The sequence below is a fragment of the Antennarius striatus genome, chromosome 14 (assembly GCF_040054535.1).
Source record: "Antennarius striatus isolate MH-2024 chromosome 14, ASM4005453v1, whole genome shotgun sequence".
Lineage (NCBI taxonomy): Eukaryota > Metazoa > Chordata > Actinopteri > Lophiiformes > Antennariidae > Antennarius > Antennarius striatus.
In genome coordinates, this window is record NC_090789.1 from 6,257,577 (window position 1) to 6,284,529 (window position 26,953).

A 26,953-nucleotide genomic window follows, 5' to 3' on the forward strand; every position below is an offset into this window, starting at 1 on the left:
ACACACACACACACACACACACACACACACACACAGACAGGGAAATCTGTTAACACAAAAAGCCACGCGGACAAAGACCAAGCCACATTCCAAAAATGTATCAAATCCCTTCTCCTGTTTTGAAGCATTTGCACCACACAACACTTAAAATCTTCCATCAAGCCACCGTGCACCTACCTGCCGTATAAGAAAACTCATTTTATACCATTTCACACGTCAGATGTTATCCAATGTGTTCCTGTGGCTACAGGGAGTTCTAAATGTGTGTACATGAGTAGTTATGGCCTTGAGGAAAACAGCAGCATTGTTAACAGCTACAGTAGGGAAAGCCTCCAGACAAAACTCAGTGACCCCTAGCATGAGAGTGGACTGGTTCCAGGTGCTTTCCTAAACTCCAAATTTTCCAACAGCTTTTGGCTGCCGTTCCCCCTCAGGCGCTGGAGAGGGCTTATCTGGATCTGAGAGTCTGAGGCAAGTGTTTGTAAGCAAAAAAGAGTGCAGTGTCACCTAAATATCTTTATTTGTTGGCCTGGCTTGTCTTTGGGAGTACTGTACTGGGAAAAAATACCCTGAGATTTTCAGATGTTGTCCAAATGCCTGCAGGTGTAATACTAGAGCAGGGGTCTTCAAAGGATGCAGGCAAATATGAACCAGAAGATGCTAGTTGATTTTAGAGTCGAGGATGTTAATTGAGTCCAACAAACAAGACTCTCATCTTACCTCTATGCACATGTTTGTTCTTGCCTTATTAGATTACCATCAGGAAAAACAAAGGTTGAAGGTTGGATCGTCAAACCAGAATAAAATACCTCATCATCTCTGAGATTTCTTTCTTTAAGAATGGATACAGGTATTTCTGGTCCACCGCAAAAGAGTTATTGTTTTTATTTATTTATTAAAAGTTTTTTTAATGCTGTCAATTTATGCAAAATTGGCTTTTATATGACATCACTTAGTGGTGATGGCTAGTTTGACATTTATCCTTATGGAGCAAATTTCACTTCACATCCTTGGTTGCAGTTTGCTAACTTACAACTAATATAGAAGCTGTTTCAGGTCAACACACACACATGCATGCACATAAATACACACATACTATTATCAATAAAATATGCATATTTTGATAGTGGCTTCTTACACAATAGCATTATTGATATTTATGTATAGTTCAGAGCCCTGTTGTATCAGAATTCAGTAACAAAATATCTGACATGAAGTGACCAATCCTTAGCCGACAGTTCTTAACTGAAATGTTCAACAGAGACTGATGAGAGGAATTTATAGTTTGTTCACATTTTTACTTCTAAACTGAAGGTTGCTATAAATAGAGCTGAGGCCTTCTACAGATCTGTGATACTTCATCTCCTGCTTCCTGCTTCAGTGGAAACAGGGAGGAAGTTGAGGCGAGCTGACTGCGATGTGTCGGCAGAGCCACAAGACCAGAAATGAGACATGCCGAGAATAAACTGACTGTCATTCAAGATTTTTATAACATGAAGGCATGAATGAAAGTTGGAAAATTTGTTAAAAGATATCAATGATGCCTCTAAAACATAGTAAGACAATAATTTTATGTGATTTTAAGTTTTCTCAACTTTTATACGGAAATATAGTCACAGAACCCACACCACAATTGTGAATAGATGCCTATCTAACAAGTAGAGTTGGTTCTTGGTTTTCCCATATTCAAATAGTCATTAAATTACTAAAGTCATTAGTACAAGTAGCTATAGCTTTGTAACAAAAATACAGTTTTATAGTTAGTTTTATTTGCCAGCACCCAATAATAAATAACTCAATACTGCATTTAGAGGGTGGCACTAATAAGATATAATAATAATAATTAGAATAATTGATATTAACAAAAAAAACTTGCAATAATTGTTAAACCTATTGATGTGGATCTACTTGACGTTAGGTGCACCATCTCTGCCAGGTTCAACAACGTTTTCAAAAATCTACTATGCACAATCACTTTTATGTGCAAAAGTACTGACTGGGGGACGTCCACCAATGGTTAACTTTGTCGGCGTGCAAAGTTAGTTTGGTGTTAGACCTACATAACAAACACAATGATAGTTTTATAAACATGCTTCCCAGCACTTTTGATGAAGGTGATGAAAGTCATCACCACATCAAATGATTGCTATTACATGGAGTTTGCAGCCCTGTAGTCAAATGTAAGGGCTTGCATGAACATATAGGCACATGTAGAGCCTTCTAGGAAGAACCACAGACTGCGTGTTTGGGGTAAATCTGCCTCAGCGCATTAGAGTCTTGCTTGAAAACCTTACCACAACTGCCTATTAAGGCATATAAATATATCACACATGCACATCACAGACACACCGGAAGACAGATTGTGCTTATTGCAATATGAAACTATACTGCTTATGAGAAGCAGTTTATAGATGTACATACATCTAAGCATTAAAGGGTAAGACGACTTTTACTTTGCACTTTTCAAAGCGTTAATTTGCCTCGACTCTTTCCCACTTTCCTCCTCTGTTAGACAAACCTCTCCTGTTTCTTTCCTACAAGGATTTTTATACACCCCTAATCCATAAATTTTTACGATGAGCATTGTACTTCCTCCTCAGCAGACACCAGCACCAACAAGGGTTTTGAATGAGAATAGAGATCAGTGGTGGTAGAGGTGATCAAAGCCTGCTTTCCATTCTGCAGTCATCATCTTTCAGCAGTAAACCACCTCCCCATCTCCTTAAATCATGCTCTGGCTGCATAAATTGCCTCTCTTTCTGTGACGTAAGTCCACGTCTGACTAAAGAGTATGCCCTTAGTGACAGTCATTGTATTAACCCCCCATAAAAAACCCAAAAAACAAAAACTTCCTCAACTGAAATGCTTCTTTTTGGTCCTCTCCCTTCCTCTTCTTTAGAACACGTTTGCATTCTTTTTATTTAGTCTTGCTTTCGCATGCTATTCATTTTCAGTTCTGTTTAATGTATCCCGTCATTACACACTCCTGCTCTCCCTCTTCTATACTGTGTGACAACAGATGAACAGAAAATATGTGAGATACAGAGTTTGCATTGAATTGTGCAAAAAAAAAAACAGTTTTGCAATTGGGTCTTTGCATTTACAATCCCCCTTTATTCCTATCTGACATCCCTCCTCCCATGCATTTTAATTGTAAAGCAAGAGGAGGTCAGATAAAGCTGAGGCAGAAAGAAAGGGGGAGAGTTACAGTGAGAGACGGAGTGTGTGTGAGGCTGACTCCAGATTAAAGGACAACATTCTGGGAATTCCTCTCTGCTGAGAGCATCCTCCCCCTCACCACCACCATCCTTCTCAGCCCTCACTGCTTCATTTTGCTTCAGGGAGGAAATGGCTTCTCCTGCCTCCGGACCTCCTGGGCCGGACCCCCAAGCTCGTCTGGTTCGCAACATGCAGACCTGTGCCATCAGGGCAGTGTGCATGAACAGCAGAGGAGTATAGGATACAGAAAATAGGATGCATTTATGTGAGTGTGAGGGTGTTTGGTTAGTTTTATATCTGAGTGCTTGCATGTGATCATGTGATGCAGCGAGCACCTGATTTTGCATGGATTCACGTGCTTCGTTTTGTGTGTGTGTGTGTGTCTGTGGTTGTGTCTTAAAATGTAAGCAAGTTATCTGCAGCACGTGCTTAATGTTTGAGGCTAATTCAGGACTATTATACCCTGGGTCTTACATTTATTTAATTTGCTGCCAGTGCTTTGTAGGATTGATTACGTTGGGTGGATTTTCTCTGACGCTCCGGACATTTGTGTTTTCTTTCTGATCTTGACCAATCACAAGATGCTTCGCTCAGAGCGACACCGTGTTCGCTCGCAGGTGAGCTCTGACATACGTAAATTTTGTTGCGTTGTAGGCTACAACGAGTTCTCTGCCTTCCTCTGATTCACCATCCTCGGTCCCGTTACTGGATCATTCGTCCTAACACTAAAGTCCATGATTAGAAGCCTGATTTTCCCTGACAAGCTCCACAAGACCGTCCGCCAGCCCTTCCTGTTGAAAACGTAATTGATGGATACAGACTTCACTGGCAGCCATTGAGTTAATATGCTTTCTTGCTTTTAAAGAATTAGATCAATACCGCCTTCAGGGCTGGTTGTTAAATATGAAGTCATCGCAAAGAAATTTTCCAGTTAATCTTAGCATAAGACTTTGATGAGTGCAAGGTTTAATGAACCTTGGCAATGCTGACGCTAACTAAAAGAAACAAGCATGAAATACTGAGGATCCTACGCCACAGCTGCATCTCACTAAAGACACAGAGAAGCTACAGAAGTTGTTTCAGTTCATTGCAGTTCTTAACCAAATTATTTTTTTTATTGTTAAAATATCCCCCCAAAATTAAAGAAGATACCTCTTCAGTACATGATTCATATCCCAGAACAAATTGTAGAAAATGTCAGAGAGTTCACTTGCAACCGTGGAAACAAAAAGCAACAAAATTCAGCGAATTGAAAAATATTCCACTTCTTGTTATGAATGACGAGTGTCCCAAGTTTCATGAAAAAAATATGCAACAAACTTTGAACCCCGCGCGAGAATACAAACCTTTTACCAAAAGCCTCATCATTATCCTGCTTCTCACTTTGTTAATGGTGGGAAATGATATATAATACCCGAGTTCTAATAGACAACAGCTATCATTTAAAGTATGGGCAAAATATGTTTGAAGTTCTTTGCCCTTCGTTCCTGTCCTCCCCCATCATGACACAAATGTTTTCCTGTCACTCTGCATGTGAATGTCTGAAGGCGACCTTCACAGTGACCTGCTGCCGTAAGGAGGACTGAGGTCCGGGCTTAAGGCTGCAGTGCCAGAGTCACTGGGGCTGATGGGAGCTTGGCCGGTGGCCCGTGTTTACATTCCCTCTCACTGAGGAAGCCCAGGATGAAAGAGCAACACTGCATACACAGACACATACCATCTATACACACATGCACACTCTCAGGAAAGTACTCTGGATGCATCAGATGCCAAAATAACTAATGTAACTGAATCAATAAGAATGTGATTCGGAGGTTTTGTCTTTCAGTAATTACTGGATAAAGTGACATAAACACGGAGATTGGTTAAGTCTCTCAGGTAAATGGCTCCACTGTTTAACGCTTTTAGACATAGGATAGAATTTGATTACATTCCTGAAAGCAATCCACCTCAAATTAAAGTCTTCCTACGTGAGTCTGAGGAAGGAAAACTGATAAAAGCCTGTGAGCGTTAAGGCAGGCCACATGTGAGAGAAGGAAAGCGGATGTTATAATAATAACGAGCAATACTCTGCATTTTGAGAACACGATGAAGCTCAGGCTGTAATGCTGTGTCTCGAGAGGCCCCATTTGAAGCTCTAGCAGTCAGCCATGTTGTAAACACCATTATTTCACTCCTCCCTCACTTTCTCTCTTTCTCTTGGTCTGCAAAAAGGACAAGTTGAAGTTCCAACAATACAGCTGCGCCAGGCCAAGAAAGGAAATAATGGAAGGGATAGATTATTTAAGAGAGGAATGTATGGGACGAAAGCGACAGGACGGAGAGCTATGGAGTTAGAAAGAAAAGTGCAAGAGCAGCACACAAACTGTATACAGTAAAACAGAAAACGGGCTACTACGACTGTTGCCAAAGTATGCACAGTGTACAGGAATGCAGTATGGGGCCCTCGGCGAGTGAAACAAAGACAGCACAGTCAGTGGCTCTCTCTCCCCAGTGCTACCACATCCGCACATCATTAGCTGGAAAATTCCTGATATATGCTGTAATTTTTTCTTTTTTCCCCTTCTCTTCCTCTTGCCATTGCTGGTGCAGACAAGGGTTTAATATCCAGATACGAGTATGTGTGAATGCACGCTGATCGGTAACTCCTTTTCCCCACCTGGAGCACTGCCAAGAGACCATCAACAGTTAATACAGTTAAGTGCAGGGGGGTATGTGTATTAGGGGGTGCCACCGCTACTCTTTCCTGCACACTTAAAAGAAGGCACACATACCGGAAGAATCAAATAAGACCCACACTGTGCATGTGAGGATGTGTGTTTCAACACCAACAACAATGTGAATGTGTTTATGTGAAGTACAGTACATCCCAGTTATATAGTATGTGTGGGAACCGTGTGTGTGTGTGTGTGTGTGTGTGTGTGTGTTTGCTTATGCCAAATTGGGGCCAGCCCATTTGCTCCAGCCGGCTGCAGTCAAAGCATAGAGGATGACTTTTCCTTTTTTTTTCTTGGAGCCGTTTGAGGAGATATCCAAACATTCCCAGAGCGCATTGCACGTGCTCTACTGCGTGCAGTGTAAACCCCCCCCCCCCATCTCTCCCTTTCCCAATCACTGCCTGCCTGAAACACATTGTCAGGGTAAGGGACAGACTAATAGACGTGATGGTCCATACCATTCACCTGTTGGCCAGTGTTAGCATTTTTTCTGTACTTTACTCTTCCCTTGTAGAACAGAAATGTAATTTTAGTTGTGAAAACTAACCCTAAATACTTTTATTCATCTGTGTACTAATAAACTTTGGGTGGAGTGATATTTAGACTCAATCAAATACACTCTTCAGCTTTCAGATGTGTTTTGAGGAGAGGGTTTACCTTGGTCAGCTTTGCAGTCAAGTCATGGTATCATCAGCAAAGAGTTAAAAAAAAACAAATAACCTCGCTTTCTCTCTTATCTTTACCCTCTCACTCAGATACAATCATAGGAAGTAAAATTTGGCAATGTAAAATTTAGAATAAATGTTTTCTGTTCCATCATATTTCGGAAAGTATCAAAGTCTAAAAAACATGGAGTAGGGATGGCATGGGTACCAAATTCTTGTCACTGAGGAATTTCAGTATCATCCAAATCAGATCCTCGGCTCTGAAATGTTGCAAGTGACAGTGAACTGCTGATACGAGTCTGGTTAAAAGATTTAAAGATTAACCGAGTCATGAGACTGAATGTTTTGCAGAGAAATTTTTCTCAAAATTACTCATACTTACTTCAAAGCGTTAATAAAGTTTAATTTTAGGTAAAGAATGGCTGAACAAGGGGGAATCATCAAGAATGTGGTTTCCCATCATAAGATCTCCTTATCAGTTTTAACATCACTATCTGATGTGATTAGATTTCCCCTGACCAACACCCACAGATTTTAACTTGCATTCATAAAGTCAAGCAAGGGCCTACATATGGGACATAATTGTAAAAAAAAAAAAAAAAAAAGAAGGTAAAATTCAGACTGAATACAGTCTGACTGCTCTTGAAAGCTTTGTATTGTAAAACCATGTCTGCTGTTCAAGCACGGGCAGAAATCTGGTTTCAATTTGTTTAATGTTGTCTGAGATATGGGTGTCTTATTCTGGTAATCGTAGTGGGAGGGCTACAGGCAGTGGGAACGAGGGGGAAGAATTGGGAAAATACCTTTGGTCAGGCAACAGTTTCACTCCTCTGCAAGTCACCAACAACAAAGTTCACAATCAAACTGTGACAACGACTGCTTGGATCGATTACAGTGCTCAAAAGGGCCAATAATAACAACACAAGTCATTTCTTTTATCATTTAAAATGAACTTGAGGGGTTGCTTTTTTTACTCCAAGCGTCATGATGGGACTAGGCTTGGGTCGCCCTTCGGCTGTTGTCTAACTTTACAGATTAACTCAGAGGAAACATAACCACTAAGAGCATCTTGTCATCGGATGCACATTATGGTAACTCCCAAAGTTTATTTTTGTTTAGAGGTAGAAAAAACTAATTAAATAAAATGTGCCATCAAACACATTTTCGATGGCACTCCCTTTTTATTTAAAAAAAATCTAATTCAACAGGCAATGACATGCACATGATGTGCATGATACCGGAGGCTAATTGATTTCATGTGGCCATCTTGTTGGCTTTGTACTACAATGGTTGCCACTATGTGTTTGGGGTAGATGGAATGGTCACTGCAGGAAAGTCACCCATGGTTTTGAAAACAGCAGCTGACCCAACCATCCAATATACGTGGAAGTATCGGTTTAGATTAAATTAGGTCCTAATGTAAGATGTCTTTAGAACACTTCTGTACTCAATCTGTTGCTACCCAGCACCTTAAAATTCCATGAATTATCAAAATATACTTTATATTGAAGCATGTATTTTATATTCAGATAACATCAAAAAGAATTTCTTTTCAGTGAGGTGCTTCAGCAGAAATTGCATCTAAAAGAGTCGGACAGAAAAAGATCCCTCTCCACTCTGCTGTGGTATGTCAGATTAACCCATCGGCTTTTCCCATCTGCCTGTCACTCAAGGCAGTATAACGCGCCTGTAGCCACACAGGGGTCATTAAATAACCATTAACAAAGCAGCCAATCTCCTGGGACTGCCAGGGGCAGACTAATCTGGACCTCAGTCCTAACCCAATGGGTGGTCCCTCTCCCTTTTCTTTTCCTATTTTTTTTGAAAGGGGGCTTGCAGCATGGTGGCTGGGTGATGGCGATGGAGCCATCAGTCACATGCAACCAAGCATGTGCAAATGCACCCGGTCTCCATTGCAAAGGTTTTTATAGACAGACCACATTTTTTGTCAATGACATATTAACAACCCAGCATGGTTCTCCATGAGAAAACAAATCCACTGCATAAAAAAGAGAGGTTTGAGCATTGCTGGTAAATCATCAGCAGAAAGTACGAGAGTGTAACTTTCAGTTCCAGACACTGAGAAGACTCCCTTTGATGACTTTATGAGAACGCTCACTTCAGCCATCTTGTCATTCTAGAAGTGCTAAATGAATCACTTTGAAAGTGAGAGAGAAGTATCTCATTCGCTTAAGCAACAGCAGTTCTCCAAAGCCCATCTGTCTGCCAGTAACGGTGGCATTAGGTGACTAAATAAGCAACTGCTTGTCTGTTGGGCAAAGGGGAAGATCCTCTTTAATGCTGTGTGTATTTGTGTACATGTGCACTGCATACACTGTAGATAATCTCCTTTTATTAGGAAGAGGAAACGTTGTGTGTGTGTGTGTGTGTGTGTGTGTGTGTGTGTGTGTGTGTGTGTGTGTGTGTGTGTGTGTGTGTGTGTGTGTGTGTGTGCGTGTGTGTGTGTAGGGGCGCACTGGGGGGATTCCAGGCACAAGAATATTAATCTAGTACCAAAGATCCTGTGCTCACATTGTAGTGTCACACTCCAGTGTATGCATGCACTAACACGCACAGCCTGAGTCTCATTTTTTTGTGGCCCAATCTGTGTAACCATGAAAGGAAATGAGCATGTGTGCAAACAGATTCACATTCAGTCACGTTATGTGCTTCTATGTGTTCACAAGCAGTTTCAGGGACTTGACACTTGGCATTCTTCTGAGGTGAACTGACAGGTAATAATTGTACCCTTGAAAACAAGTATTCCCCATCTAGTCATAAATGAAGTATGACACAGGGGAAAATGTGTCACTGTGTAAATTCTGTGGTAAAGCATGTCTTCCCCCTATTAGTCAGCTTTGTGTTATTTAAATGAGCACAGAGATAAACGTTCAATATAAATGGATAAAAAAATGCCTTAATAATAATAATACTGGCAAATTATAATTTTACTTAAAAGAAATCTCAAATCAAAACCAAAACAAAATACAAAAAGGCTCGGGGAAATTTTAAAACACAGACCAAACAATTATTCGTCCTAAAAATTTTTAAAAAAAGATGTTGACTCAATGAATTTACATGAATTTTCTTTTCCTATTTTTTTGGAATTAACACAAGAGTTATCAATGATCAATAATCCTATTATTACATTTACTTTCACTTCCCAGAGACTAAATGGTTATAATAATGATTCTGAGCGTTGTTGTGAGATACCTTTATCTTAAAAGACTCATCTCTCCTAATTTCAAGCTCGTTCAAAGGCTCTTTTCAGCCTCTCTATTTTATCTGGTCATCAGAACCTAGAGCTCACTGGTCGACATCAAAGTACTGTCGGTTGGGAGGGAGGGGTGTCTGTCTCTCCTCGGCTGTCCCATCCCTGTCTGCAGCGGCCACTGTGGGATTCCTGGGAGAGAGCACGGGGGCCCTTGGCTCTCACTTTACACAGAGAAACCCTATCATTTGACCCAGCGCTGCAGACCTATCCACTGATCACATTAGACGCTTTTTATCTAACTCTCTCGAGATGGGACGGAGGTTCAATGCAATGTATCTCTGTCCTTATTTACATGTCCCGGAGAGAACGAAGGTGGGAGTTTGAGCAGTGCAAATATACGCCTACACAACATATAGAAGCATATGCATTGTGTAAAGACATTGACAAAACAAGGTTGCACTTACAGACTTCCTTTTTTGGGTCATTGATGAAGTATACATGTGTTAAAATACATAAAAAAATCAATACTCGAGTCAATAATCAAAGCCTGCAGGAGGACATACATGGGGATGTGAGTCTATTTCCATTTGCATCAATGAGGGTGGAAGGTTACATTATTTTTCGCTTGTTTTTGTAGTTTCTTTGTTTTTATGTCTGTCTTTGGTTGCATGTTTATTTTAAAAAAATCTAAATTCTCTGTAAAAGAAAAACAATAAAGTTCCCTAATAGTTTGCTATATAGTGCTGAAAAACTTTTTAAGACGCACCCAAATGCATTGTGGGTAATTTATAGAATAGCAATAGCATATTCAAACAAACTATTAGGCTGTGAATGTGCAAAAACTCCTCATGCCTGCATTCCTGATGACATCACAAACCAATACCTGTATCATAAACTCATCTGTTCAATAGGGGAAGACGGCCCACATTGGGGGAATCCATTGTCTCTTGACAGATCTTTTTTTGTAAGAAACAATTTCATTGGTTCCACTAATTTTGGGAACATGAACAACTCACCACAGAGGTTAGTGCCATTTGGAAGCTGTAGATACGGGCCAGACCAAAATCGGCCAGCTTGATCTGTCCTCCGCTGGTGACCAGGATATTCTGGGGCTTCAGGTCACGGTGAACCACGCGGTGTGAGTGCAGGAAGTCTAGCCCCTGAAGCAGTTGGTACATCATATCCTGTCAAGACAAAAAAAAAAACAGAGTTGGGAGGGCATCAGTATGATGACAGAGTTAATACAATAAATCTGAAACAAGGAGGTAAAGATAAAAATGAGAAATGGGACTGAGCAAACGGCTGAGACCAGATGGTTTAGTTTGACTGAATACGATTTCCGAAACTGTTCGGCTTCAATTGTCCTTGTGAAGACAGATGGCTTCACAACTCCATACCTCCACATTTGAATTCATTCCTCCATCAAACCAGGCAACAAAAGGCCTGAATGACAAGAGCCTGCAGTGAGGAGTTAAGTATAAAGGCCATGACATTGTGTCACAGGGGGAGTTAACTACAGGAGACCTGTGTCTTTTCTTGTCGACTGTAGCAGATGTTTGATAACAGACACAAACCCCCGATGGGGGCGGAGAGGGGCCCCCGTTTCGTACGAGCAGGGATCCCCGTTTCTCAGCAGCTGTTTTGCTCGAGTGAATCGGCACTTGATCATTTTTTTCTATGTCCACTGGATGACCACAGAAATGGTCACAGGCACCACACCTGGACACACCAACAAAGGTAAACTGGGGTAAAGAGTGATGAGCTAAATGTCTAAACCAGCTTAGACTTGTTCTCTTCAAACTGAAAGACTCTCAAACAGGTCCTGCACGTGTAAACAAATACAAGGGATCGTTGCAAGGTATTTTTTTTTGGCACTGCTTAAATTTGGATTTCTCAATGTAATTAAGTCTTGGGAGAGTCCCGTCAGGAGTATATGAACGTTAAAATGGTCGTCTCCGATTATTTTGCATCATTCAAAAACCAAACTCCATCAAAGGGACAAGGTGGAGATAAAAGAGAGACGCGTGAGGGGAAATGACTCGATGCTGGTGGTGCTGTTTTGAATCCAAGACTTGTGTACCCCCCTCTTGATCACACACACACACACACACACACACACACACACACACACACACACACACACACACACACACACACACACACACACACACACACACACACACACACACACACACACACACACACACACACACACACACCAAGACCTCACAAGTGACATGGACCTGAGCCCGCAGCTCTATTCACTAGCTGACCAGCTGGTGAGTGAGTCAAAGAACTCTGCACACTCAAGCAGAAATCGTTAGCAAACGGCGTGAGGCTTGCTGCTGTGCTGGGGAGACGGGGCGCCCATCACAATACAGTGAGATGAGGAGTGCTGTGTGTGTGTGTGTGTGTGTGTGTGTGTGTGTGTCCTAACAAAAAAAATGCATATATGTCTGTGTGTGTGTGTGTGTACATCTCGCTTAAGGGTATATAAGAATGTGTGTTGAATGTGTGTGCAGGCATGCGTTTGTGTGTGTGTGTGTGTGTGTGTGTGTGTCTTCTGACCAAGGGCAGGCAGGATGCATAAACAGACCTTCCTTTCTACATCTCCATCCAGCCATGACCCAGCAAGGAGGGCAGCAGACAGACAGGAACACAGGAGTGAGGCAGGCAGTTGGTTATGTTTTTGTGTGTCCGTATGTGCGAGGAGAAGGGGGGGTGGGGGTGGCAGGGGGCTGACACAATAGCAACACCCCCTCCCTCCACCCACCACGAGTTCCTCTCCGCTTTAAATAGCCATTTCGATGCGCTTCCTTTCGGCTACATTTCTCCGTAAACACTAATTATCTCAGAAGTGTGACTCTTAGACAAACACACAAACAATCTTGGCCCCCATGGCCTCACTGCCACCATGTCTACTATATCAATTACTATCACTTGGTAATCAACAGTGTTCCAGCTATATTTGGCAGCGCAACTTAACGAAACGTCAAGTTTTGAAATACTCCAATTAATACTGCCGCAAAAAATTTTAAGCAATAGCCGATAGCAACCGTCAAACAACTCTTAACCTCAAACAAAGTTGATTTCAGCAGCAAGAGGACAGGTGTTGCTCAACCAACAAATGTCTTCAACTGGCAGACCCACAAAAAACTCAAGCAGGAGAACACAAAAATCACACAAAAAAGCAACACATCAGATCCTGAAAAAAGCAGGACCAGGTAAAAATCAGTCAGTCCTCTGCAAGACGCAGTCAAAACATGGCTTTCTGAGTGCGCCCCCTTTTCAAATGCTAATGGACCAGAGGCAGCCATATTCTTTATTGTAGCTAAGCACAATATGGGACATCTGCCGGTTAGCGTTAGTGTAATTCCCTCCCCATGCTTCATTAACCTCCGCCTTTATGGGCCTAGAGAATGGAGTCGTGGAAGCTAGGACGGTGGTGGCGGAGGAGGGTGGGTACGACCCAAGCGTTGGCCCGACTGAGGAGCACCGAGGCTGGGGCAGCCCGACTGCTTGATGTCCTTCCAGCTCATTTGATTCCTAGGGGAGGACCTCTTTCATCAATGACCATGTGGTGGGTCTCGAGTCTGAGTGGGTGGTGAAGGGTGGGGGGGCTGATTGGGACAGACTGAGCAATGGTGGCGTTGGGAGTAGATTGATTTTGAGGAAAAATATGCTCGTTCTTTATGTTTTTGGCTAAAGATGAATTTATTTACTTTCTTAGAATATTCATGAGTGACACTGTTGAATGGCAAACATTTATCCAGATAAACATAGGTGTGCTCTATTTGGGGCCACTGAATTCACTGAGGGGGCAACAACTGGAAGGTTGTTGTTCATTTATCCATTTTTGAACTATTACTCCTTCAAACCACCTTCAATGGCCAGAGAAATTTCACCTCCCTCTCCAGATAGGGATTTAGGGTTAGCTTTACACGCTTGCATTTAGTTGTCACTCCCAGGAGAAAACTGATTTCACCATCTGTGTTGGAATGCAAGACATATCAGTGAATTACAGACAAAAAATTACATTATTGATAATTAGTCTGTAAATACTGTAGTAAAAAAAAGGCAAAATATATTCAGAACATTTGTGGCAAATCCTCACACTGAATAGGTAGGAAACAGCTATGGATCCAAACCATAATGCAAAAATTACATCTAGGAGTTGAGAAATCTGTTCATTGAGAGATGGATTCAGAATTGCAACTACATAATATTTATATCGCATTGATTTTGAACCAAGCGACAGTTACTTCCAGTACACATTCTGATTTTATAAGACAAAAAAATTAAACATTACCAACAGGCTGAAAAAAAAAGAAGATATTTAGTCATCAATGACAAATCAAATGCAAACAGCAAATCCTTAGGTGCTTTAAAAATACAAAAAAATGTTTTAATTTTTGAAGTTATTGTTTTTTTTAATGTTCTGTCATCTAATCAGTTGACTGATTTCATTTCAGCACAAAAAATTATAAATACTGATGTGGCGCTTGCATATACTGTAAATAGCATATAATTACAATTCAAATACTAATAATGATAAACATTGACATTTACAAGTTTTAATGAGAGTGAGTGCTTAATTATTGGAAGACAGTAGAGGCCACATTACCACACACTGTACTGACTACACAACAAGCGACAGCCTCAGGTGTGATCTACCTGATCCGTCTACATTTGTATCTCATCCCCACCAATGTTACAGATAGGCACAAAAAATTTTCACACAAACTCATCCTTGTGGGTGACAATGGTTACTCTGCTTCCACAATATGTTCCAAAGATGACACTTAAAACTTTGAGGGCCTTGTTTCCAAAAAATGAAGTTACACCTCTCCAATGCTATACACAATACATAAACAGACCTGAGGGTGAAACATGACAAGACAATTTTTAAAAAGGTTTGACTGTGAGAAATAATAAAATAAAAAGTAGAGATTACAGAGGGAAGGAGTCGGTGACATCCACTTCCGACCTCTTGGCGAAATGTAAAAGGACACTTGGCGGATTTATCAAACTACTGCAATGGTTAACAAGTCGAGTACTCTTAGTTTCTAAACACAAAGGTAAGATTTCAAAGTCTATTTACACACACATTTATCCTCTGTCTCCATCTGTGCTGCAGTAAAACAGAAAGAGAGAGAGCAAGGAAAGAGTGAAAATAGAGAAGTCAGACAGCCTCTAATTTGGAGCCCTTATGCCACATGTCCTGCCCTTGAAAATGCTCTGGTGCCTCTGATGTTGGAGGGAACTTCACGCTCTGGCCAAGAAAACCCGGTACCCTATAGACACGGCTGTGGTCGTGCAATGCCAAGCCACAGAAGATTATCAAATGGCTTACTTTGTGCTTCAAATATAAACCGGGCATATTATTTCAAATTAAAATCTGACATTAATGTCTAGGAATACTATTTATGGATTATTTATGTATATTTTAACAGCAAAGCAAGCAAATGTCACTTAAGACTCCTAATTTACACAAGACACCACATTTGTCTTACCTTGATGGTCTCCGGTGGGACTCCGGGATCGGGGGCCTTCTCCAGGTACGTTGTCAGGTCTTGATCCACGTGTTCAAAAACCAGAGTGAGTTTGGTTTCTCGGTCGGTCCGAGAGACAGTACATACATCAAACAACCTAGAACAAGAGGAACACCGACATATTTTTATTTGGTTGCTTTGAACATGTGATCTTCACAATGACATAACATTTGAGTTAAATCTAAGATTGGGATCCAATAAACCAGACTACTGATTGACACTTCTTTTCAATGTCACCATTGTAAATTGATTTACACATAGATTTAATTTTTCAATATGATCTAAATTAAATATAAGTATAGAGACAGAAGTTATTTCAAACACGGCATCAGACACATGAAACACAGATAAAACTGAGGACATTAATGAAAACATTATGAACATGGCAATGGGCCAATCTGAAATGTTAATAAAAAACCCCACACATGTGTGTTTCTCTATATGACAAATCAAAATGTCAAGAAGAAAGAAGTTCATTTATAGGAAGAAACTTCTAATAAACCTTTAACAACAGAACTGAACATTTAACACAATGCTAAGGAAAGCATTAGTCATTCCTGGACTCTGTGCTATTGAACATTTTTAAAGAACAGAAACAAGAGACAAACATGATTCCAGACCAGAACCGTCAATTTCTGTGGGACGCCGAGCCCTGATGATGTTGTCAAGCTATCCTGAAAAAACTATTTCTATGCAAAGCTTTTAAAAATTCAAGCCAATCAATCTCAAAGAGCCAACGTTTATGGTTGTGTTTTGCTAGGCGACAAACTAAGGCCAAGAATCCAGATTATGTCGGCAGATCTTCCAAAGCAAGCTTTGGTGAAAAGCTGAAAAAAAAAAAAAAAGCAATCCAGTATGTCTTCTTCAAAGAGCGGGAGAGCATTCCTCACCCGGCGCTATGACAACTCCTGATGCTCTATGGGCAGTTGAGTCGAGGTTGGCCTTGTGCTGCTGCAGAGACAGCGTCTTTTCTCACAACCACACAAGAGATAAAAAGAGCTGTGAAAGATCTCAATTTGATGCCTTATGGTAACATTATGGGTCACCAACAAATGGATTAAATGCTTTAGGTGTTTGTTTCACTTAGACTTATCCCACATTGGTCTAAACCCAATGACACGTGTAAACTCAATATGGTTCTCCTCTAAAGATTTTACGCTATAAACTGAAATCCCCATCGGGTACCAGCTTCAACTACCAACCACAAAAAACCAACAGAAAATAAAAGTAAAATTTTACTTCATTTATACTTTTTGCCAAAAATACACATTGATCCATGCCAATGTCATGTTGCATCTAAAACAACTTTAGAGGCATATGCTGCTGTAATTCAAACTAGTTAATCTACATAAGCCGTTTAAAATCGAAGCATGGAAAGAAATGACTACATCTCTCCAGAAACTCTTTCATTCCGATCCAACGAGGCACCACGTATCCTTGCCAACACCCTTGTAATCAGTGGACTTGGAAATGCTGGAGTCGGTGCAGTGAGTGAGAGGTGATTCATTCAAGGTATTAGTACCACGCAAGATGTCGCAGAATAAACGCCGCCCTCCTTCTGAAGCACTGGGGTTAAACGCCCCTCACGGCTCGATTGTTGGGCTACAATGGGGGCTCTCAGCAGACACTGAACATATGGAATGAATAATGGGCCTCATTACAAACATCCAGGGGTTGCCTGGAGTCACACAGAAGGCCCACAATGCACCCTTCCTGGCTTTGGCTGCTTGTTCATGCTGGTTGGCTAAACTGGAGGACAGCTAAGTTCTACTGACAGTTCAGAGGTGATGTTTGAACCAATTCACTGCAACAAATGCTTCTGCATTTTATCTGAGCTCATGGTTTGGCATCAGTGCATAAAGCAGGTTCAAACTCTGTCTGCTGACGTATATGTCCTCCATTGAGAGCAAACTACATTCTTATCTCATTAAGAGAAAACCATTATCCTCTATTATTCATAGATACTCTGGGGGGATTATTGTTCGATGCACAATGGCATATGCTGTGCTTCTGGAACATTCATTTACAACTTCCCATTCTATCCCAAAGCCCTCAATATTCCATGATAAAACAAGAGTGGCGGTCAGTGCAAACATATGACGCAGGACCTGACTCCTGACTGCCGGTTGAATAAGTCATCCAGAAACTGAAAGAAAAAACATTCTCTATGCGCAGAGAAACAGATAGACAAAAAAAAACCCCAAACCTTGGTCTTATCGCTGTTTGCAAAAATCTGTTAGGACTGAATGAGCATCTGGCTTAAAAATACTTATGACAGAATAGATTTTAGGAATTAATTGGTATGTGTAAAAACAGAATATAAAACAGAAATAATGCTTTAAATCATCTTTTTTTTTTTAAAAAAAGGTACAATTTAGCCTATATTCAGGATTTATAAAATATTACTGGTTATCGTTGGTGTGTTCAGTTCTTTCTAAGCAACAAGAGACTGACCCTTTGAACTCAGTAGGGATAACATATTCTAAATTTACTGCACACTTTAAAAGTGTGGTGGTCTGCAAAGACCCTACCTGTGCATGTACCTTATTATCTTACTTATTATTCTGCTGCATGAGTGATGCATTTGCACATCAGCTGACAGGACAGCGGACTCTCAGCGCCCTGTCAGTAACGGTACTCAAGGTGTGAAGTTGGACTTCAAGGCTAAAAATGTAGCGACCAGGTTCCATCTCTCTCCTCCGCGCTGACTGTCTTGGATGTGTAAAGCATTTGCAGCAGCGTATGTGTCTGACATGAGTTTGTCAGACACACAAGCAGAAATGTGGCACTTTCCTGCAGGGATGTGTTTATATGTGCTTCAGAAAGTAAACGCCATAAAACTGTCAGAAAGTGACTTTTTTTTCCACGATTCATTGATTTGTTCGCCCTAATGCAGCTCCCTCTCTTCTGTCACTGTCAGGCTTGCTCGGCCTCTTCTAGTCTCTCAACTTGGGAAAAGAGAAGCTGACCCTATACATTCAGATCCGCTTCTACGTTGAACAGGTTGTTCTTTGACTAATGAATCACCCTCCTTCCAAGTTTCATGATCACCTGTTCTGTAGTTTATCTTGAATCCTGCAGACATTTAAACCACTAAAAAAAAAAAAAAACTGGAACAAAATTGTGATCCTCTTGATGGAGAATGACACATTTCATTTTATTACCAAATTTTTAATCAAGACGCAAATATCAAATCATCAAACAGATAACGTTTGAAAGAGCTCTTCAAGGGACTATAAAAATATAATGGCATTCCTATAAAAGTATAAAAGTTGTCCTATAAAGTGCTATAAAAATATAAAGTCCTATAAAATATTAAGTCCTATAAAAAGAGATTCTAGAAAGTGATTGCATCTAAAAATAAGAATTATCATCCAACAGGTTTTCAGTCAATGGCAATCCACATTTTCACATATCATCAGCAGATAGTGAATATACTGGTAGAAGGATGCTGAGTTTTGAACTGCCAGGCAGGAGGCCTGGAGGAAGACCAAAGAGGAGGTTTATGGATGTAGTGAAAGAGGACATGAAGGTAGTTGGTGTGAGAGAAGAGGATGCAAAGGACAGGGTTAGATGGAGGCAACTGATTCACTGTGGCGACCCCTGAAGGGAAAAGACGAATGGAAAAGAAGATCAGCAGATAAACAGCTATATCCGTACCTTGGAAAACCTATGAAGCTGTACGGATGTCATCACACACCATGAGGAGAGAAATTGCTGTGTCTCACACTCACCCTCTGTCAAACACAGACACACACAGGGATACCAACCTCTCCCCTCACTTACCTGACTACATTGGGGTGCTCAAAGGCTTCAAGTTGTCTCAGTACCGCCACCTCCCGGATGGTGGAGAGAGGCATCCCCTCTTCCTCCGTCTGGACACGAACTCTTTTTAGGGCTACAAAGCGTCCCCCGTTCTTCAAATCTCTCGCCTTGTACACTTTCCCATAGGCGCCTTCTCCAATCTCGGCCACAGGCTCATATTGAGTACCTGATGTGTCTCTGTCCATTTTTGCTGATTTGTTTCTCTCTCTCTCGTCTCTTGTTGAAAATATTGCGGGGAATCCCGGAGAGGGTGACGAGCCAGAGAGTTTCTCACAAAGGCATATTCAAAAAAAGTTGGCACATGCAATGCCTAGATGACAAGGAGACACAGATGGAGGAAGACACCATCTTTGTCAAACTTGGTCAAACTGTGCTCCAGGTTGGCAATAACAGGACTGTCATCATGTTTAATTCCAGACTATCAACATAAGAGTCTCGTTGCGTCCCGATTTCCACTCCTCCTCCTATTACGCATAGCAACTAATGTCCTCCTACCACTAAAGCAAAAGTCAAATAATTCTAAATAAATGCGCTGCGCTCTCCTCAAAATTGATTTAGCGTAAATAGAACCTCTTGCGCTCCAAAAAAAATAAGTAAATTTAAAAAAAAAAAAAAACCCAACTCCATATGCAATGTTGTTTAAGTTGCCCTCACGTGGGTTAGCTGTGTCACCCTGTTAAAAAGGAAATTAAATTTAAAGAGAAACCGCAAAGTAAATGTGCGGACTTGACATAAAGGCGATGTTGTGATTGAGCAGAAATAAACAGCGAACTATTTTCCCTGTCTTGTTTTATCAGCGACACAAACCCAGCGAGCACGTGGCTGTCGACTGGTCGCATTGTCTGGACTTCCTACAGCCAACAGTCCATTTAAAAACACCGTAAAACTCAACAATCCCACCTAAAATCCACGTGAATGCGTAAAATAAACCGTCATCGGAGTTTTAATGACATTTCCCAAAGCTCAGATTGCGATTTCGAATTTTTTTCTAATTTAATTGTTTTTTGGACGAATAACTCCGGTTAAGTTCAAGTATCGCTAATTTTCATCTTCCTAAAAATGATTTTTGCTGTTAGATTAACATTCCAACCATCATATAATGACATTATCCGCACACAATTTTGCATACATATCCACACATTCGGTGTTTACCTGTGTTTACGGTGTCAATAAAAATGTCGTAACGTTGGCATGTCCCGATAAATAAAAAAATATGTTTAAAAAAAAAATGCTGAGGAAGCATTCATGTGTCGGACAGAATTGTCCGGCTTTAAACGCATCCCTGTCCACTGTCCTCCATGCGGGGGCCCACACAGGTAGCAGGATGGTGCAGGCTCTAACCCCCCATCCCTCAGACTGCTGCACCAGTACAGGCAGAGACACTCAAGCAAGGGAGGGAGGGTGTGTGTGTGTGTGTGTGTGTGTGTGTGTGTGTGTGTGTGTGTGTGTGTGTGTGTGTGTGTGTGTGTGTGTGTGTGTGTGTGTGTGTGTAGAGCTCTATGAAAACTCACCCACACACTCACTGCAACTTTGTGGTGGGTGTGGAGTGGTGGTGGTGGTGGTGGGGGAGCAGGATGGAGGTGGAGGTAGAGGGGTGGGTGGGGGGGTCATAGGACAAAGGCAAACGCGTGATATAGGCCTCCAGAATCCACGCTCCTCTTTTGGATTTTCTCCTTTCTTTCTCCTTTATTCTTCCAGATATCCTCGGATCGGCCCAGGCAGCCGCAGTCCCGCTCCGTCTGTGTGAGCTCCGTCTCCGCCTGGCTTTCCCACGCCGGCTGAATGTGGCCTGACCCCCTTCAGAGAGGTTTGACACGGAGCGGGGACATTTCCGCATTCCTCCCCGACTACAAAGCCACGCCGCCTCCTCCTTGCTCTCCCTCGGCCTCCGCGGTGCTTTACCATTCATAGTCCTCCCCGCGGGTTTTGTCTCCCGTGTCAAACCCGGGAGCACCGCGGGGGGAATCGGAGAGGGGAGAGAGGGAGAGAGAGGAGCTTTACTGGATGGACGGCTACACTATCTATCTCCTTGAAAACCACTGAGGCACTCCGGGCGGACAATGCGCCAGCGGGGATCTAATGTGACAAGCTCACCCTAGATGGTCCTGGGGGGTCAGGTTCAAGGCCCGGTGGCTTGATCTGTGGCAGAGGGCACTCCTCTGCTCCGGTGGTCGTTTCTCCAAGCCCCGTGGCCCAGCAGCAGGCTGGATGGCCATGCAGGCTACCAGGTGGTTCAATTTTGCCATCATGTCCCGGTATCTGTCATTGATTAATTTATCAAGACTTTTTTTGATTGGCATTAAATTATGAATAAAAATTAAATGTAAATAAACATACATTTAGTTAAGAGTTGCTATGTAAATACTTGAGAGGTATGACAAATGTTAATGAACTTTGAATCATGTCAACCACAGATATTAGATTATAGAATATACAGAACTTTAATATCAATGATTTTCCCCTCTTTACTTTGTTTTCTTTTCATTGTTTTTTTAATCCCACATCTCAGGTGAAGGGATTTAAAATATAATGTTCTGTCTCTCAAGCTGTCACATATGGTTGAATCTTTTTTTTTTCTTTCACGTCGGACACGGTTGAGACATGACAAGACTTGATGCTAGATTATTCTGATGAATAGCCAATTACAGGCATGTAACTAAGGCTCATTATCATAACATCGTTGAAAGGCGTGCATTAGAGATGCATAGAAGATCAGAGGACAAGTATTCCCCAGTGCTACAATTTGCATGCAACTTGTTCTGCACTCTGCTTGTAGAATCCAGTGATTTCAATTGAAAAGATAAGTTGGGGAGCTAATGACATGGAAGTATGTGTGGCAATCTCCCCTGTCCAACTTTACCAGCAACCCCAAATTTAAAGAATTTGCATCACAAAACACACAATGCAGACAATGTATCCCAGACCAATTATTGTAAACGTGAGCATTTACATTTTTCATCATCATTGTTCATGTGAAATCAGCTCTGAGAACCACTGCCAATCTAAATACATTAGCATGCCTACTTGTTACCAGCCTGGAGAACAAACCAATTAATGCCATTGTGTGCAGTACAGAGATGAGTACAACACACACCTTCTACAACAGTCATTTGTCCATAAATGACACATGAACTCTTTATGTTCCAAAGACTGTATGTGATGTTTTACCTACACAAAGATCCCCAAAGGGATTCATTCATTCATTCATTCATTCATTCATTCATTCATTCATTCATTCATTCATTCATTCATTCATTCATTCATTCATTCTCAAGTCATTTTAGGAGAAGATGGAAGGACATGATGGTCTAAATGAGAACATCCTACTGGAGGACTGACATGATCAGAAAAATTGACTGCTGAATTTTGCATTTTTCTCAATCATTTCTTGCAGCATAACCATTGAGACCTTATTATTTCCCATTTATGAAGAGTTGATTGAGAAGGAAATGAAAAAGTAATCAACTCGTTCTGTCTTTAGTGGACACATCTTCATTTGTATTGTCTGATTTCATGAAAGTGACAGCGTATACACACACTGATAAGAAATGGTTGCTTTGATCATGACTACAGCAACCTGTTCATCTTGATTTTCAGACACAAATAGTTCCTCAAGTAAGATGTGCTTAGGCAACTATGTGGGTCTTATGTAATCGGGGCATTTATAGAATGTGTATGTTAAGTTTATAATTGTACATGAATGAATGCTGCGTTAGTGGTGGAGGAATGATTTTTCAGAAATTCAAAACATGCACCCTAACAGTATTGCATACAGAAGATTTGCAATCAAACTGATCTTTGATAATTTTCTACAGAACCATTAAGATGCACGTTAATAAGAAAATTAAACTACAAAGTTATTGATCATACTGGTATTTATTTTGGATTGTTTGTCTAATCCCTGCTAATTATCAAATTATGGAACTAGGTTTCAAGTAGCATGAAAAGGATTTATCAAAGTTCATTACACGTGACACACAACTGTACTCTTCATGTGGATCATCACACTAGGGAACCTTAAAACAAGTCTAGCTTTGACCCCTTAGGAAAAATTTAGTACACATACAGAGGTAAAGAAACACAATTTGTCACGAAGCCACATGCCCCAGTTGGAATTTCATCTCTGTATACCTGAGAACGTGTCATAACATTTAACAATGCTGCCACTCCTTTGCAGTTTATCACAAAATGATTCTAGGAAGTTGTTTCAACTGTTCTTTTTCTCTGTCGGCACTTCATATTGTCAAATGTTTTTGTCAGACAGGTTGTAAAGAACATTTTCCAAGTCAGAATGTCGCTGTGATAAGACAATGCAAGTTGTACAGGGTGGAATTTTACATTCTTCAAGTTCAAGTAAAACCAGATAAGGAATTAAAAAGCATGGACAAAACCAAACATTATAATTGTGTGAATGTTACTTTGTGCTTTTCCAGGGTTCATATTTGCCGCTCAAAGGTTGTTTTGGGTTTAATACCATAAAATAGAATGTGATTCACATTCTATTCAATTTGTTATCAAATCTACTTACAAATAAGATCTGAATAATTCATTCTTGTTCTGCTTTGGATCACTATAACAAGAACTAAATGCTAAATGCCCGTGTTTCTGCACCAGTTCACACATCCAGCAAACCCAACAATGGACGATTTGGAGTTATATGTTTGTCCACTCAACCAATGTAAATGCAGTAGTTACTGTTGTGCTTTTTTATGGTTTCAGCAACTCCAAACGGAAATATCCGATCTCTCCACAATGAAAGCCAAGTTTCGCAAGATTTACAAATATAAAAATCCTGATCCTGGAAATCGGGACAGTACTGAAGTAAATATCCTGACACATTTGAAATTATTGGGGTGATCCAGATGAGTCTGCCAGCAGATCAGGAGGTTCGGTAGACAAAGGTTTTCACATCAGATCCTGCCTCCTTTTCCAAATCAGAAATATATTGGATAGAAACATTAGCAGAGGCTTGTTTTACAGTAAGACACTAACAGTTAGGAGACCTACGATGGGCTGCAGTCAGGTGATAGTTCCCTTTGGATTTACCACTATGAGCTGCCTGTTCCTCGATGCACATCCACCTGATGTGAATAAATTGTTTACCTTTCTGTTCCTGAGTTCTAGACGTGAAAGCCTTTAAATCTCTGTGTGGATATGCGCGTGGCAGCTGCTGGTCAACACGGCCAAGAGAGAATTATGACTCTCCCTAGGGGGATACAACAGGCCAACAAGGAACAGGTGACTCCCAGTCTTTCCCAGATCTCCTTACAACCCTGTCATGTCCTCCACCCCCCCAGCCCCCCATACAATCTCTCCCCTCTCACAGAGAGGGTAGAGATTGATCGCATTTGACCACATCCCACCTAAATACAGGGGGATGTCCATGCCACAATGCATTAGGTACAGTGAGCATAAGTAGACAGCTGTCTCAGCCTGGGGAGGAATCTGATAGGAGGTGTGATATTGGATTCCATTTTAAGTTCCCACTCCTATTGTCAGGAATTACAAGCATCACATATCCGTACTGATTCATTTAAGTTAAGTCTTATCAGCGGCTTAATATTTAAGCAACATTTCCAACCGAAAGGGCGTCCGGCAGACAACCAGAGTCTGTTTTGTGTCTCTGACTTGATTTCCTCTCTTCCTCTTTCTTGTCAAGCCAGATTGAAGTGCAGAGTGTGTGTTGCAAGTAAAGCCTTTCTCTCCTCTTCCCTTGTCCTCCTCTTCTCCCCGGCACCGGCCCCCAGACACAAGCCTCTTTCTGTTGGGGCATCGCCATGGAAACCAAGCCACTAACTTGAGGAGGCGACATAAAAACCTGCTCTTATAGGAGACACAGGAACACCTGCCACCTCCGCTGATGGGGAGGGCTGGGCTGGACGCCGAGCCACGTGCAGACACACACTTACATACAGATTCATGTGGTCACAGATTTACACACACACACACACACACACACACACACACACACACACACACACACACACACACACACACACACACACACACACACACACACACACACACACACACACACACACACACACACACACACACGTACACACATCTACATAACATTCAAATGAGACCTCTAGCTAACATCTGCTCTCCTTTAGGAGCTCATTTGTCTTTCAGAAACATCTCAGATTTTTGGTGGCTTTCTTAATCGTAATAAGAACAAAAGTTTTTTTAAAGGCAAATCGAGAATTTATAATTGAGTTATGGTTTCATAATGTCTTTTGTAATTACTGGCTACCTGGTAAAGAAATAAATCACTTGTGTCCTAAGCAACCTGAAACCTCATTTAATGTTATCCAATGATGTATTTATTATCTCTTTATTTTTCCGCATAAGAAAATCTCACACCCCCAGAGACCCCATTGTCATTAAAAACTTGATTAACCAGGAAGTAATTTCCAAACCCACAGTATATTCATTCATTCATTCATTGTCATGTACCGCTGCTGTATCCGCCGTAGCGGGTCACGGGGAGCTGGAGCCTATCCCAGCTCGCATAGGACGTGAGGCGGGGGACACTCCGGGCACGATGCCAGTGCACCACGGACCCACAATACAATTTATTTCAAATATCAGATATCGTCACTGGTTTTAAAAAACAACTGCATTCAAGCATCAACCATTATTTCAAATAAAATTTTGCTATAAAAATTGCTATAAAACAAATATCCACAGAAAATGTGATAAGCTGAAAGCAGTCATTAAGTGTTGGAGTTAAATGTTGGAGTTCAGTTCTGTCCCTGTGGATCCTTTTCATTTCATTTGTCCCACCAGTGCTCGTCCCTTCTAACCCCGGTGAAAGGTTTTTTCAACATGAGTTTATCAACCTCTTGAGTCAAAAGCATAGTTTGTGTGAAAAAAAAAAAAAAAGAACACGGTTTGACATGAATACACAACTTAGCTTTGATCTGTTCTTCCTGTAATTTTCTAATATAGCTACTGTCGTTCTGCTGTCATTTATCTCCATGCTGATGTGTGAAACTTCATCAAACAGACAACAGTTTAAAGCAGCCCTTTTAAGGGCCCCAATCAACAAGTGTCAGTTTGGGGTCAGCTGGGAAGCCGGGGCTGCCTGCGTCCTCCTGTTGCAGGCGGAATATTCTGGAAAGACTGGTGAGTGAACCTCTGGTGCCTGGCTGCTGTTCATTAAGAGTATTAATGATTAACTGAGAGTGCTATTGTCCCCTCGGGCCCAGCTGTCCCTCCTCTGCCGTTGATCCACTCTGATGCCTCTGGGCCACCAAACTGGCTCCATTCATGTGCTAAAGTGACAGCTGCTCCTCACATTCCGCAGAAAATTAACCGTAGATGCAGAAAACACAAGCTGGGAGCAAATAAATAATATTTGACAGATTTCTTTTGTCCTTATTATAGGGATGGGTCTGTAATTACAGTGTGGGCCGGAAGGATTATTTCAAGTCTGTGTGGTAATGGGTAAAGACACAGAAGACGTGGGTACAGATAAAGTTGGGTGTGTTGGTACTTTGTCATTCAGAGGATGTGAGGCAAGTGAACCCAACAGTTTTACTGTTGTTAGATCAGCTTACAATGGAGTTTGTGATCAAGACAATAAAAAAATAAAATAGAACAGCAATTAGGGCCTGTATCACCATAAAAGCATGTCATATTGTTTTACACCATCTGAAAAGCAATCAAAATGGTTTATCTTCTTGAGGGCAAAGACTTTAATAGTACCTTCAAAGGAACCGCTGGCATTTAACTGGCATGTGCAGATCATACAAT

General features: G+C 41.2%; 1 protein-coding gene across 2 annotated transcripts in view; it reads right to left on the minus strand.

The window, feature by feature from the left end:
* cdk6 (cyclin dependent kinase 6) overlaps positions 1-20,532 on the minus strand; it is a 31,571-nt gene extending 11,039 nt beyond the window's left edge. Inside the window, exons 1-4 of one of the 2 annotated variants that reach the window (XM_068333391.1) lie at positions 20,345-20,532; positions 19,154-19,502; positions 15,329-15,464; positions 10,832-10,999 (exon numbers count right to left, since the gene is read on the minus strand). In XM_068333391.1, coding sequence (XP_068189492.1) covers positions 10,832-10,999; positions 15,329-15,464; positions 19,154-19,377 — 528 coding nt within the window. In that variant the 5' untranslated portion in view covers positions 19,378-19,502; positions 20,345-20,532. Of the gene's footprint in view, positions 1-10,831; positions 11,000-15,328; positions 15,465-19,153; positions 20,206-20,344 lie in introns of those variants that run through there. The other variant, XM_068333390.1, reaches the window with a different exon arrangement.
* Between the last annotated feature and the right edge of the window lie 6,421 nt (positions 20,533-26,953).